The following is a 16444-nucleotide window of genomic DNA, read 5'->3' as shown; positions in this document are numbered from 1 at the left end:
TAATGGAGTAGAAGTAGATTCCTTACCAACTGTTGAGATATCATGACAATGTGTTACCTTGGGCATTGTAGGAGGGATTGAGGAAGCTATACAACTGGGGTATGGTAAGACAACAAAAGGAAAAGAGGTCATAGTATTTGAATTGGACTAAGACACTAAAGAAGAAACCTGATTGTCAACAAACTTATGTGTACTAAAAGGAAATTCACTCTTATTAAACTGAACACTTGGTGTAATAACAATGGTACCAACTGGTTTAAGACACTTGTAACCTTTATAGAGCAAACTGTAACCTATAAAAATACACTTTGTAGAGTGAAAATTTAACTTGTTGTTATGAAGCAAGAGTAGCCAAAGACCTTAAGAGTATCATAAATAAGAGGTTGATGAACAACTTTTGGTAAGGTGTAACAAAATTAAGAGTAATAGATGGTATTCTGTTTATAAGGAAAACAATAGTCTCAAAAGCTAACCACCTATAATGAAGAGGCATGAATGCATGGGCTAAAAGAGTTGGACCTGTCTCAACTATGTGCCTATGTTTTCTCTCACTTTTGCCATTTTGTTGATGAATGTATGCACAAGAATTCCTGATTTGTATGCCCTGATCTATGAGATAAGTAAGGAAAGCTTTGTATACTTTCCCTAATCAGCCTCCCTGATCAGATTGAAGACATTTGAATTTACATCCAAATTGTCTTTCGGCTAAGTAGTGAAACTTAATAAACACTGATTTGACTTCAGATTTAGTGCGAAGAGGAAATAACCAAGTAAATTTGTTGAAATCATCTAAGAAATGAATATAGTATTTGAACCCTTCTATAGAGGCAAAGGGGCAGGACCCTATACATCACTATGCATTAATTTTAGAGGAAAAGTGGTGTGTGATTGTGAAGGAGGAAAATTGGTATGATGTAATTTTCCTAGCTTGCAAGAGTCACAAAAAAGTGGAGTACTCAGCTTAAATTATGAAGACGTGTGCTATTTTGAAAATCCAGAAATTATTTTTTGTAAACTCATAGGATGAAGATGACCTAGCCGCTTATGCCATAACATGTGATCATGATATTGTTTACTAGTAGTTAGGCACACAACATTATCTCTAGAAACAGTAGTAGTGTTATTAGAATTGCAAGCAAAGATTGCAATGGTAGAATCAACGAATTATTAACAACATCAGTATGAGATTGAGAAGTGGAACAAGTAGCAGCTATATTAAAGCTGGAAGCATTAAAATTAGTAGTAGTGGAGTTGTCTACAACAACATTTTGGCAGTGACGAGCAAGTATCACATTAGAATTTTCAGTAAGCAAGTTATTGGAAATTTTATTAGTGCTAAGCTCATTACATGAAGAGACAGTTGATGGAACTGTGCTGTCACCAGAGTTTACAGTAAAAGAATGAAATTTATTGTTTGAGACATTAGAAGCCAAAGGCTTACAAGCAACTGAACACTTAGCTTTTGAAACAGAGCTAGACTCATTCTTATCAATCATTGCAGAGGCATTAATGTGGACACTAGAAACCAGAGGCTGACACATAGCAGGACAATTTCTGGAACATAATTGGACACACTTTGAATATTCATCACAAAATTTTTAGGTTGACACAAAGGGCTACCATATTGAGACAAAAGATTGGTGAGACTAGGAGACTGAAACAAAGAAGTAAATGAGGGTCTATAGGGAATTCAAAGTGAGTGTGGATGGGATGTGTAATTGATACAACCCTCCTTTAAGTCTCCCTTGCAGCAGAACTCCCTTGATTAGCTTGTCCGTAACAACACAAGAATTGGCATCAAACTCTATAATTACATCATTATCTTTGGTAAACCTAGATACGATAAGCAAATTCTTTGTAATTTAGGGAACACACAATATATTTTTTAAATGTAAACACTTTGTATGTAATTGACTTGGTAAAAATGAGCAACCTGTATGAGAAATATTGAGACACTCACCATTGCCGACTTGTAGATGATCGGTACCTTCATGTTGCTTGCTGACATTCAGATTTCCCAAGTGAGATATGACATGATCAGTGGCCCCTAAGTCCATGTATCAAGCTGGATCAGTTGGAGTCACTGCTATAGCAAGAGCAGTAGGAGAAGCATGTTGAGTGTGTTGACTATGATGAAATGGGCAGGAAAAATGATGATTAGAAGCTGAGCTAGTAGCTGCAAAATGAGCTTGAGCATCTGATATTGCTGTTTGTTGACTAGGAACACTAAAACCAATAAATTGAGTTGGAGTAGTAGTGCCAGGCATCTGCGGACCAGATATACCAAAATTTGAGAAAGAAGGGACATTGCTTCCATTTGGAGAATGGAAGTGTGACTGGTAACCAGAAAAGTTCTAAAGACTAGCACTACTTGAATGTGGAGTCCTTGCAAAGAAAGATCTGTTCTATCCACCATTATGAGGAGAGCCATTATAATGTGATGGAGCATTGCCTGAAGGTGAAAAGGAACCAATATAGGTTGCATTGAACCTATGATAACACTAAACGGCAGAATGGCCTGTTTTATTGCAGACTTGATAGATTAATCTGTTTCTTCCATTGCCTCTTCCTCCGCCACGACCATACACCACAGAACCAAGAGATCGAGTGTTAACTGCATTGTTTTCATATGGTATATATGAGGATGAAGTTGGAATAGTATAGGTTTGAGGATAATGAGGGCTCTCAAGAGATATCAACGAAGGTACACTATTGTGAACAGAAGACTCAGTAGATTTGGTCGCGTGCTGACTTCCAACAGGTTGATTTGCCAAGACATTAACACTGTCAAATTCATCATAAGAACCAGTAGAGTTGCCTGTTAAGGCTATAAGTGCATAACTGTTGTATAGGTTTGTAAAGTTAAATCAGTCTAACCGAATCTCATATTTCTATTGAAGAAATTGTGCCTCTTGTAATGTGACTTTGTCTATCTTAGATTCAAGTCGAGAGGTGAGATTCACAACAACTGTGTCAAACTCTGGTCCCAATCCATCCAAAAAAAATTGCAAAAGGTCTTCATCTGACACAATAGAGCCACTTGTAGAAAAACTTTCAACGATTTCTTTCATTTTGTTGATATATTCTCCGATACTAAGATTACCTTTTTGTGTGGTCTGTAGTAAGTTTTTAAGATGAAGGGCTCTAGCTTTTGAGTCTGTAATGAATTCATTTTCTAAAGCTACCCAGATTCCATTCGCAAATCGAAATTTAGAAACATAGCTAAACTTGGTCTCAAAGATCGATGCTAAGAGCTAGTTTACAAGAAATTTGTTTGTTTTCTTCCACAAAATGTAAGCAGGATTAATCTTTTCATCGAATGAATCTTTACTTGCCTTAACTCCTTCAGACATTTCACCTAAATTGTCATCTAATATAGTGTTGCAACTAATAAGTGGTGAAGGACAAGGAACCTTATCGAGCCAGTGGTCTTCAAGTTCATGGGAATCGACGGCAAAGAGTGCTTGTGAACTCTAGAAACGATAATTGTTACTGTTTAATTTTGGGTTTATAACCTGTAGACTGGAAGCTAGAGCTGAAGATGTGAGATTAGCTGAGTTTCAAAGCAATTCTTCAATGTCGTTAAACATTGATGAAGAATTGAATGTGTTTGCCATTGACATGAGTCAAGGCTCTAATACCATGTGGGAAAATGAGAGAATTTGAGAGAGTAATTGAAAGGAGCAAAAATGAAATTGTCTTCTTAACAGAAATTAAATACAGTTAGGGAAGATACTTCCCTTTTTATACAACTGTTCTTTACAAAACGGCAGTGCTTTAGCACATATTAAAACGATACCGTTTCTGGCATTTTATATTTTTATAACCAACACATATTTCGTAAGCACTTGTACATTTTGCTACGTGACTAACATGGACTCTGAAATTAATGAATTTAACCAGCTCACAAGGAATTGGTCAGTTCTTTTCCAGCTAAAATATCTAGGGTTTGGTTTCTTCATTAATTGCTTAGAATCTATCAATTTCTCAAATTGAAACATGGGAGGGCAAGGGGACTCACCAGTGATGAAGCCATCTAGCTTGTAAGCAGCAAGAGATGGTAGAACTTGTGAGCGCCAGTATGCTTAATTCTTCTCTACCAATTTCACATTAAGAGTTGGTAAAGATGAGTAAGCATTTGAGCTAGTAGCATTTGCGGAGCCAGCTTGTTCGATTTCAGATTTAGAAGAATTAAGTGTCTTAGGATTTAGATTAGCCATAGACGTTTGTCTCGGCTTTGATACCATGAAAATAGTTTGGGAGAGTTCAAGAAAGAATAGAGTTCTAGAACGTGTAGAAGAAAGAAAAATGTAGTAAAAGTGTGTAAATTCATTAACTGAAATGAGTAAGAACAGTTACAGCTTTTTATAGTTGGGGATACAAGCTAAAACGGTGTGTTTTATATACACACAAATATTACAATACAAAACGGTGCACTTTGCTAAGCTTTTTACATTTTACGCTTAAACCCAAACAGAGTTTATTAAAGCGCCTTCTGAACTTTTGAACTTTGCAGATGCACCCAAGACTCCAAGTATCAAATTCTGTCCAATGCTCTAAGGAATCTTTCACCTAAGGTCAACACTCCCTCTACATGATTTGGAGCATTTTTAGTGATATTTTAATGGATTACAGAGTGGACTTCCTTGATCTTTCCGTTTGTTTTCTTTTTATCAATTTGGTCCAGACAAGTTCGAAGAAAAAACTAATTAGGCCATAGATTTATTTTCATATATGAGACTTTGTTATAAGACCATTTGATGTTCAATTTATGTATAACGTGGCATGGTTATATTAGGCAATATTCTTTGAACAACTTCCTGATGATGAGTTGAGGTTGTCAGCAGAGGAGAGGAAGGCTGTCATAAGCTCAAGCTTTGTCTTCATTATTTTATTTCAAACTGATCTTTAAAATCAAGTGCAAACTGAGCTCGATTAATTAAAGGCCTGAACACCTTATCTGTCAGCGTCTTAATCATAGCATCTGTCGCCATAACTTCCGTTCGAATCTTATTTGTGAATTCATGTTCAAATCTGAATTATTAAGTTTTGTTGTTTTAATTTTTAGTATTCATCAATAAAAGTCTAATTTATTTGACGTATACGGATTAATGGCTTAAATCAACTTTTGAATGTTTTTTGGGTAACATTTAATGGACAAACAAACAAAGAACTTAGCTATAAATTTGAAAGGGATTTCGAAATAGCACATACCTTAACTTTTCAAGAACGTATGTGATAGAAAGAACGGAAGAGCTCCCAAAACAGAAAAAAGTTTAAGGTCTTATTTCTTGCAAAGAGAAGATAGAAATGTTAGCACGGAGAAGAACAGAGTATGGTTGTAAACGTTTGCAAGAAACAGGTTTGAATCTGACTCTCTAGCTAACGTGAGAGCATTAATTTTCTTGCTGCACTAAGTTGTAAAGACTTAACAACGAAAATTAAAAATTTAAAGGCACAAAAGGGACAGATTCTAATAGGAAGCAAAGAACCTGACTGACAATAGAAAGGAATTAAGTTTGAAGATTCTATAACTTTAATGGCGGGACTGACTGGGTTTTTAAATTGAATTTGTGACAAATTGTTAGATCTTGTATTAACATTTGTGATTGGATGTGACAAATTGATCTTCAGCTTTGAATGGCATGCAAAGGAACTTAAAAACAGAAACTTTGTGGACCTTCTTCCGAGAAATATGTCTTTTCCTTCAGAAAAACTACTATTGACAATCACACTCACTATTATCAATTTAATTTGAGGTTCCACAGAATGGTATGACTTCTGTAAAACTTCTTTAACAGAGTAATATGAAAACAATCAGAAAACAGAGGAACCAGAAGAAAATAAAAGAAATGATGACATGAACCTCAAAAAAAGAGACAAGGACAAAGGTAGGAAGCCTATTCCATAAACGATTTTGATAAAAACCAAATGCTCAAAAATCAAGCTGAGGGAGAGCGTTGACATTAGAAATTTGCTCAAGCTCACTCACAATTTCGAGCATTGTAGGCCTCAGAGTAGGTGAAAGATTAATGCACTGTATAGCCAAATCCAGCATTTTAAGAGCTTGCTTTTTATCATATTCTCCAGACAGATTTGTATCCACCAAGTTCAAAAGCATTTGCTCTGAATGTAAAACACAAGCCTGCATAATTGCAACAGTGTAAGCCCTCAAATGTACAATGGAATCTGAAAACTCAACTACTTGGCTCTGCATAAAATTTGGTCTATATCCCTCACCGTATTTAAAAGATAATCGTTCTCTTGGTTTTTTTGGCTCTTTGAATTACTCTTTCCACTAACTATTTCAAGCAGAAGTACTCCATAACTATAAACATCAGCTTTGTCTGTTATGGCTTTCCGCATTGCATACTCAGGTGCCATATTTACTCTAAAACAATAACAAGGAATCATACAAATGGCACAAATAACTTGTTAGTTTGATTCAAAAGAAATGGCAAATGATTCTTACACTGTTCCTATTTCTTTAATGAACTGATATGGATTTTCCTCGTCATAAAGCTTTGCCAGTCCAAAGTCCGAAACCTTAGGGTTAAGATTTCCATCAAGTAGAATATTACTTGCTTTAACATTTCTGTGAACAACTTTACCACTTGTATGATCTTGATGTAGATACTTTAGACCCCTTGCTATTCCAAGGCATATGTTAACTCTCTTTGGCCAATCAAGTGTCTCTTTAAAATTTGACTCATCTGCTTAAATTAACAACATTAATGTTGTTAAAAAAAAAAAAAAAAATAATATAATAAAAAAAACAAAACATAAAAAAAAAAAGAAAAAAAAAAAAAAATAAAATAAAAAAAAAAAAAAAGAAAAAAAAAAAAAAAATAAAAAGTAAAAAAATTAAAAAAAAATAAAAATTATGACTAAAAGAAAACTTACCAAACAATACTTCTGTAAGTGAGCCTTTTTCCATATATTCATAAATCAGCAAGTGTAGGTCCTTTTTGGAATAAACATCCAACAATTCGACAAGATTGTCATGCTTTAACTGTTTCAAGGCATAGACTTCAGTTCCTATTTGATCAATGTCTGATTGAAAAGAAAGCTTCTTCACAGCTACCGTTTGATCTGGCAATTGACCCTTACACAAAACAAAGAGCAGTAATAAATAAGAATATCTCTAATAGTACTAGTTATTTTAAAGAGCAAATTTCACATAAATAAAAAGTATCTTCATTGATTTTTAAATATAAAAAACGAAATGTATATTTAAATCTAATAGACTCTTTAAATTAGACTTAATAAATAAGAGAGATACTTAATAGGAGATAAAATTAATAATAAAATATATAGAAACTTGTAGTTTATTAAATAAAATAAGGATAGAGAGTAAAATTTGACTCTCTAAATGTGTAGAGTCAAATTTACTCTTTAATTTATATTTAAAGGATAAAGAGTCTATTGGACTCTTGTTTTTATAGATAAACTCTTTATAATGAGTCAGATGCTCTAAAGTGCCCAAATGTATAAATTATTTACATACTAAACATTCATCCCAACATAATTAAAGTATAACCTTGTATATCATCCCAAAACGCCCATTGCCAATCTTATTCGTAGGGCTGAAATTTCGAGTTGCATCTTTCACTTGTTTAATAGTGTAAGACTTGCCTCGGAGTTCCACCTTTGTCACTACACAGATTCAAAAAATAAAAGCATAACTAAAATTGTCTTAACAAAAGAATTTAAGTTTGTCATTTGAATTTATTGCACATTACCACGCAACTCTCTGTCTCCCAGATATCCCATTCTCCACATAAAAGCCAATACAAGAACCAATAGAAGAAGTCCAGTTAATACAGAAGCAACCGCAATCCATGCTATCGGTAATGGTTTGATGTCTGAATACAAAAGTAGATTGCAACAAGAACCATACTGTCAGCATAGTCATAAAAATGGGAATTTGAACAAAATTAAACAGAAGGGCAAGTGTGAAAATTTGTACTTCGAGTGACAGAAATAGCTGATATGAGAGGTCCATTCAGATCAAGCGGATCATAATTAGATCCCTTTCCGGCCCAGAATAAACGGATCTCCAGTAGATTATCATGAACATAAATATCTTTGAAATTTTCAATCCACTCCATATTTGGAGTATTCCCAGTATTTTTTTTTATGTTGAAATTTCTTCCTAATTGCTTCCCCTGTAATGGAGAATTCCTTAGTAGATGGCAAAACTGAAAATTGGCATAATGAATTAAAGCATTACCTGAATATATATATCAAAAACTCGCTTCCCTAAACTGCTATAGTCTTCATCTTTTGCAAATACAATTTCAGCGAAGTGAAGTTTCACATTATAATGGCCATTGTGTAAGCAGAAACCATAATATGTTAGAGATTGAGGGCAAATACGAGCTTTAACATATAACTCAGGAACAGAAGTTCCACATGTAACGTTCTGTATGTAATTTGTGGAATCGCTTGACGATTCGAACTCTCCCAAACAACTATAAGCCCAGGGCTTTTCTGAATTTTCATACAAAGTAGTTAACAGTGTTGAATTATCTTCATCAAAGACATTTTGTTCAAAGTTTTTTCGCTCGCCACCAGCATTTATAAACAAAGAATGGTCTGAAAGAAACAAGAATGTAAGTATAATTAAAATTATTTTTGTCATATCAAGGCTCAAATTGTGTGCTTGCTGAAGAATAAACGTACACTTGGATTTTCTTGTACCACAACGATTATCCATGATCTGCTTGAGGGATTCCCTAAAGAACACAATTCAATTGGTGAGAAAAATTCAGGGTTATATTAATTGCAGAATATTGAAGATATGGACTCACCTGTTATTCGGTTCACTGGTTGCAGCAGTACATGCAGACAGGTCCATGCAAAGATTAAAAAGAGAGAGACATCCAGAAGTAAAATTTAAAGCTGAAAAGAATGGGAGAACGATGGAATTTCCTTACATATTTATATTTGAAAGATTCCTGCAAGATGAGAATTTACAGATTTTATGATATATTTCCTCTATTGATATGAGAATAAAATATTACAATACTTGGTAGATAGTTTAGCAGATACACATGTATATCTTTTACTTTAATGACGAAGATATAGTATACCTATAATTGTTTCAACCGTTGAGCAGCAGCAACATGCAAACAAGTCCATGAAATATGAAGTGAATCTTTTATAAGTGATAGTTGATATACAAAAAGAATTTTCGGGATAAAAAGAAAGAAAGAAAGAAAGAAAGAAAAGAACAGTGGAGATTGATTCTGTGTTTCTATTTCCTTACACATTCTTCTTTTCTGCTTCAACAGTCAAATTATTGTGTGAAATACCCCTGCGACAGAATAATCAGGAATTTCATAGAAGAGTGATTCTTTTATAATTAAGTTATATTTGAAAGGCAAAAATAATTTTAAGAAAAGTAAAAAGTAGAAGAAAAGAATAGCAAAGATTTGATTCTGTATTTTTATTTCCTTTCACATACTTCTTTACTGCTGCTTCTTCAGTTGTAAAATTATTGTATGAAATACCCCTGCAAGAGAATAATCAATAATTTCACAAAAGAGTGGAAATTTCTCTTTAACTTTGTATAATGTGTAACAAGTATATATGGTCACAGACATGCACCTTCTACTATAAGCAGAAATGTACTTTTATGTTTGCTCATATGACATGACAATATTAGACTAAATATTAACATTTATTGAATCCGTCTTATTGTTGAAAATTAAACTTGACTTTATTGCAAAACATTAATTTTCAACCAGAATTTTAAGAGTCTATATCCAAATTCAGTGTATAATATGTCAAATTAAAGCATTGTCGGTCTAAATTTCAAAGTTTTAAATCACTCATCAATTGGATCTTTATTTGAGCAGGTTATGATCAATTTACTACTAACTATTAAATGAAACCGAGAAACTAGGAAAACCAAAATATGTCTTTTGGTGGGTAAAATGTCATGTGGTTGTGAATAGCATTATATGTTCTTAAATTTAGACTCTTGATTTTTCTTTTAAGTAGTATATATAGCCATGTACTGAAGCTATGTTTGAAGAAGGGAAATGAGAAGTTTGATTTGTGAATTCCTCTTCTATTTCCTCTTTCCTTGTGCCCATCTTGCTTCCAACAAAGTGGTATCAAAGCCTTGATTAAATAGAATGTCTTCTAAAGCACCCACTCTTTCTTTCCAATATCCACAACTCGTCAAGCACAATTATGAGAATTGGGCATGCAATTTGAATGAAGGCTATCCTTGGTTCCCAAGGAGTATGGGAGATTGTTGAAAAAGGTTATGTAAAACCTCAAAATGAGGAGGAGTTGAATCAAGCTCAAAATGATGCCTTGGAGAAAGAAAGGAAGAAGGATTAATGTGTGCTTACTGTTGTTCATCAAGGCCTAGACGATAATATGTGCCAACGAAACCAATTCCAAGCAAGCATGGGATACTCTTCGAAATTCCGTCATGGGAATTGAAAAAGTGAAGAAGGGCCGAGTTTGAATCTCTTTTGATAAAAGAGAGTGAATCCATTTCTGATTACTTCACAAGAGTCTTGACAGTGGTGAATCAAAAGAAGAGGCTTGGAGAAAGATTTGTGTTGTTGAGAAGATTCTTCGCTCTCTTAATTCCAAATTCAACCATGTGGTGGTAGCCATTGAAGAGTCTTAAGTATTTGGAGTTCATGTCCATCGACGAATTAAATGGATCCTTACAGGCCCATGAAGAAAGAATGAACCAAGGCAAGCAAGAGCATGTGGAGCATGCGTTGCAACCAAAGCTTTCATTGAAAGCCAAAGGAGAAGCTTATAAAAATGGTAGAAGAGGTCGTGGACGAGAACGTAGTCGTGGAAGAGGAAAAGATGAGCAAAGTTCTTCTCAAGAGGGAAGAAATCAAAATTATTCAAGAAGACGTGGAAGAGGAAGACGAAGAGGCAACTATGAAAGATACAATGAAGTAAAGAATGACACAAGTCAAATTGAATGTTATTCTTGTGAAAATATGGGCATTATTCTTGGGAGTGTCCAACCAAGGAAGTAGAAGAGGAGACAAAGCTCATTATGCACAATGAAGATGTGGGAGAGCCTGCATTACTCCTTACACTTAAAGAAGTATCCAGTCATGACAAGAGTTTATGGTACCTAGACAATGGAGCTAGCAACCACATGACAGGCGATAGAAACATATTCGCGGAAGTTGACACCAAAGTGATGGGACATGTGCGCTTTGGTGATGAATCAAAGGTGAAGATTAAGGGTAAAGGTACAATTTTGTTTGAGGCAAAGAATGGGAGCCATAAGATTCTTCCTAATGTTTATTACATTCTAGAAATGAAAAGTAATATTTTGATCAGTATTGGGCAGCTTATGGAGAATGGTTGCAAAATAACTATGGAAGATCGTTTTCTTTGGCTTAGAGACAAAAAAGGGAATCTTATTATTAAGGTTTCCATTAGGGTTAAAAAATAAAATAAAAACCGAACTAATCCGAGAAAACGGACCAAAAAACCAGTTTTCCAAATTAACCAGTTTGGTTTTGATTTACAAAAATGACCAAAACTGATTTTCCGGTTTGGATAACGGTTTAAGGGCAATGTCAAACCAGTTAACTAAAACTGGTTTTGAAAAAAAAATAAAAAAATCCCTACTTTTCCCCCACTTTTTGTTGGTTATTGGTCTGCAGTCTGTTTCTCCTCCCCTTTTTCTTGGGTCTGCTTTTCCAGTTTTTATTTTTATTTTTCGTCTTCTTCTTCTTTCACTACTTTAATACTTTTCTCTTTCTTTTTCGTCATTTGGTTTGTAAAACGTAAAGTGGATGTGAATAGCATTATATGTTCTTAAATTTAGACTCAAGTTTTCTTTTGAGTAGTATATATAGCCATGTACTCAAGCTATGTTCGAAGAAGGGAGAAGTTTGATTTGTTAATTCCTCTTCTATTTCCTCTTTCCTTGTGAGTTTTGTGCGCATCTTGCTTCCAACACTTATTAGCTTAACATTTTAGGTGGAGTGATAATTTAACTAGAAAGGGTGTCTTGAAGCTTAATTAATATTATTGAGACTTGCACCTTTTATTTACCTATAATCTAAAGGTTTCTGGCGGTCAAGTTCAATGTATTAAGTTGCCAAATATTAATGCTAGACTTTTACTAAATAGTTTAGACTTTTAGTCAGGTAAGGTATTTAGAACTAAAACTTATATATACGGGTGACAAGAGGATTCATCAACACTGTGTAACCATATACAGCTGTCTGTACTATATGAAATATGATCTACGGTGAAATTAAAGTTCATGCAACCTGATGCAATAAGTGTTATTAACTTCTCTTATATATATAAATATATATATATATATATACCCCTTAGATTTTACTGTGTTATTAATCCAGCGGAGAATTGCCTGATTGATCACATCTCCGGAAAGAAACCTGAAACCAAAGATGCCAATTAACGTCAGTGAATCTAGTGATGAAGGAGAACAGAGATAGATTGACGGTGATCAAGAAAAGTTATCACATACATGCTACTACTTGATTTCAGATTCAGAATGGAATTTGGGATCACACCAGTAAACTTGTTGAAGCTCAGGTCACTACAATGTACATAAATAATATCTTGGAATAATTAGTCATTGAAGGTACTCGAATAAATTATTAGTGACTTAATGAACAGTTATCATTAGAACGACAGAAGAAATCTAAACAAAAACTTTGTATTTTATCAGGAAAGAGACGTACAGTCGGCTCATATATGTGTTCTCATCAAATATAAATGATGGGATTTGACCGATGATATTGCAGTTCCGCAGTACCCTTAGAAAATTAGTCAAATCAATTGGAGTTCAGGATCTGTCAGATAACTTAATATATACAAATTAAGGATCTAAAAAAAAAAATTCCTACAATTTACAGGAATAGATATATGGTGTGTAACAAATAAATTGGACTACTTACAGAGTACCCATGTTTGTCAAATTAATTGACATTGGTAACTGAAAACCGGTGTGGTTCAGATCAGTAACCCTCCTGGTACAACAAAGACATGCCAGAAAGTATCACAATAACTAAGAGTTCATTTCTGCAACAAGAAAAAGCACGAGATTGAATTTTTCTTACAAAGTCTGAAGATTAGTCATTGTAAAAATTTCCGAAGGCAGATTGTCTTCGAAATTGTTTCCTCCGAGATCTCTGTGAGCAACGGAGAATATCCAAAAATGCAATAAGCTGACTGTTCCTCTATAATTAATCATCCTAAAAGACTTACTATTGTAAAACTATATAGTCACGCCGTTCTATCGAAACCATGTTATAACTCCGACTCATTGCATGGCATTGAGTTTGGCCATTGACCCATTGTCATATGGCCAACCCATGGCCTTTATCAATGCCGACGATGCATCGGGCCAACCAGCAAGCCTGCGCTGCAATGTCAAAAGGCTTACACCGGTGCAGGCTGCATCGGTGATCAGCCCTGACTTGTATCCTAATTGAAAAGTTTTAATGATCGAGATCCGGATTCATTATGGCTACAATTTCTCGATTTATATCATTAGGGTCAAAATTTAGAATGACTGAAATATTGATTAACATTTAGATATATAATACAGTAAAAAAGGCTTACAGGGAAGAGAGATTGACCCATTTAATAACGAATTTGGGAAACGGACCCGTCAAATAGTTCCCGGCGACGTAACTGCAAAAGAAATTAATTAGCTACAAGTTGCCGAGGAAGAAAATTATTACAAAGATGAATATATAGAAAATTATTGCAAGCTGAAAAGAACAAAAACAATGTAAAGGATGGCTCACTTACAAATACTTCATGGTCGTAATATTTTGATACTCGTCGGGCAAATTCCCAGTGAAATTGTTGGATGACAAAGAGCTGCAACAACATTATAATCACTCCCAAAAGGTCAAGACCCAAATTCATTGTTCCAGGAACCAAAACAAAAAAAAAAAAAAAACTTTTACTAAAAAATCATCCTATCCTTCCTTTTGGTCTTGTACGTCCACCTAGATATACTTACAGAGTCCCAAGACGGCTTAAATTTCGAAGTTCTTTTGGAAGTGCACCGTTTAGTTCATTCTCCTTAAAATATCTATGAATAAAATGGAGAAATAATGGGGTTAATGATTGTGAGAATCATTTGTTTATGACGTGCAGTAGAGAGAGACCGAAAGAAGATTTCATACAAAGTCTCGAGTTTGCCAAGTTTGCCAAGTTCACCAGGAATTGAGCCTGATAGCCTATTAAACGATAAGTCCCTGCATAATAAACCCATAAACATGAGATTACGCAAATCCAATGAAGTGAATAAGGAAAGTACTTTGTTTCTGAAGATGCTTACATGTCTTCCAGAGATGAAAGACTACCAAAAGATGGTGGGATGCTGTCATTGAGAAAGTTCTTAAACAGGTAGCTGCGACGGCAAAGCAGAATTATTAGAAGACAAAGGAATGGATAGAACCATATCTCTATCTTTATATAAGAAAACTAAATGGAACTAGGAAACTTTTATTTCAATATTAAGACTTACAGTGTTTCTAGCTTCTCCAATCTCCCCAAATGGCTAGGAATAGCTCCAGTCAGTTGATTTTTTGAGAAGTCTCTGATTATCATACGAATTCAAATTAAGGCTCATTATAGTAATGTAACATAGAATTCATAATAAACCCACTGGGAGAATGACAGGAACTAAAAACATTAATGTACGATCATTTTGCGACAAAACTTACAGTGTTTTTAGCATCTTTAAATTCCCCAGACGCTCAGGTATAGGTCCAGTCAACTGATTATATGAGAGGTCCCTGATTATTGATTATTATACGAATTCAAAGGCTCATTATTGTGAAGTTAATTTGTAACACAGAATTCATAATAATTCCACTTGGAGAAAATTAATTGGAACTGAAACCTTGATTTTTATTTCTATAACGACACTCACAGTGTTTCTAGCTTCTTCAAATTCTCCAAATCCGTAGGTATAAGTCCAGCCAACTGATTGCCGTAGAGGTATCTGATCATTACACAAATCCACTCATCATAGCAAAGTTTGTAGCATATAGAATCCATAATAATAAATTCACTAGGAGAAAATTAATCGGATCTAAAAGCCTTAATTTTCATTTCTATAACAAGACTTACAGAATGGCTAGGTTCGTCAAATTCCCCAAATTCGGAGGTATTGACCCTGTCAACTTATTGTTTGCGAGGTTTCTGATCATCATACAAACCCACTGGCTCATTATAGCAATGTTTGTAACATAGAGTTCACCCTAATCTCACTCAAATAAAAAAATTATCATTGAACTTGTAGTATAGAAAAACACTTACAGGTGAGTAAGATGAGATAAACTCCCCAGTTCGGGAGGAATGGAACCGTAAAGATTGTTGTTGGATAGATCACTGTTGAGTTTGGACGTAAAAATAACCAAAGATTCAGCCAAAGGTTATTTCTATGATTCCGGGCTGGTACCTCTTATTGCCCAGAGAGGGAATTACTCTCTTTCTGTGGCAAATGTGAGAGAGCCCAGCTACGTTACTGGGGAGTACAGTCAGGGGAAAAGAAATGATTAAAAGCAATTATACTTACAGCATCTCCAGGTAGTTAAGATTTTTCACAACAGCACTGATATATCCATCTAAAGGTACACTCCTCAAAATTCTGTTCCACAAGTATGAATGAATTTTACATGAAAACCTTAGTTATGATAAGGATCCTGGATCAATTTGACTGTATTGTATCAGAGTCAAGCTTACATTGCAATGATATGCTCTTTAGAACTTACATGTGAGTGATGTGCCAAGTATTGCTGATATTGGTGCAATTGATGACTTTGCCATAACCAAGATCGTGCTCCTCGTCACAATAGGATTCTGAAACAAGTGGTGACGAACTTAAAACTAAGTTGAATATGATTGTGGAAAGAGCCTCAGCTGCCAAATATTTTGACATAAACTGAATTAATAAATGTTAATTTACTGAAAATATTTATTAAGGAAGAGAGATTAGATAATACATTCAGCAGAAGGCAGTATTGCTGGCCCTGCAGAAGGCGGTATTGCTGGCCCAGCAGAAGGCGGTATTGCTGGCCCTGCAGAACTGTCCGTTGCTGGCTCTGCAATTTGACAAAGGAGAAACAGAATAATTAAAGGATCAACAGACTTGGTAAGAAGCATCAGACAACTTCTATTCATAATTTTCTTTTTCTTTTTCAGCTCACTCAGTCTCATATTCTCTGCTACTGAGCTTGGTTCACCTGGATCTATTTATGAGAAGAAAGTGTAGTAGAAAACTAGCTGTAAAGTCGTCACTCAAGGAAAGTAACCTAGAATGTCCCACATTGGTAGGAATTTTTTTTTTTTTCTTAATTAGGATAGAATTAGGATAATTATGTTGAGTCATTTTATAATTATGCTATTATCTAATTAGAATAATTAGAATATCTTTAGAATTAAA

General features: G+C 34.5%; 1 protein-coding gene across 1 annotated transcript; it reads right to left on the bottom strand.

Annotated features, from left to right (window-relative positions):
• Positions 1-4368: 4368 nt before the first annotated feature.
• On the bottom strand, positions 4369-16218 carry LOC116110783 (probable leucine-rich repeat receptor-like serine/threonine-protein kinase At3g14840). The gene is made up of 31 exons (XM_031397000.1): positions 16005-16218; positions 15774-15921; positions 15578-15649; positions 15319-15390; positions 15130-15201; positions 14930-15001; positions 14721-14792; positions 14522-14593; positions 14333-14404; positions 14178-14249; positions 14012-14083; positions 13795-13866; positions 13603-13674; positions 13098-13169; positions 12936-13007; positions 12720-12794; positions 12503-12574; positions 12342-12410; positions 9470-9517; positions 9272-9319; positions 8940-8960; positions 8814-8828; positions 8686-8738; positions 8234-8598; positions 7970-8168; positions 7743-7865; positions 7541-7656; positions 6904-7105; positions 6473-6713; positions 6241-6391; positions 4369-6145 (listed from the first exon to the last, which is right to left on the bottom strand). The coding sequence occupies exons 1-31, from the start codon at positions 16216-16218 to the stop codon at positions 5936-5938; spliced, it is 3306 nt and encodes a 1101-aa protein (XP_031252860.1). The 3' UTR covers positions 4369-5935.
• Between the last annotated feature and the right edge of the window lie 226 nt (positions 16219-16444).

This window comes from Pistacia vera, unplaced genomic scaffold (genome assembly GCF_008641045.1).
Source record: "Pistacia vera cultivar Batoury unplaced genomic scaffold, PisVer_v2 Contig614, whole genome shotgun sequence".
Lineage (NCBI taxonomy): Eukaryota > Viridiplantae > Streptophyta > Magnoliopsida > Sapindales > Anacardiaceae > Pistacia > Pistacia vera.
The sequence above is the reverse complement of the archived record's forward strand: the minus strand, read 5'-3'. Positions and strand labels throughout refer to the sequence as shown.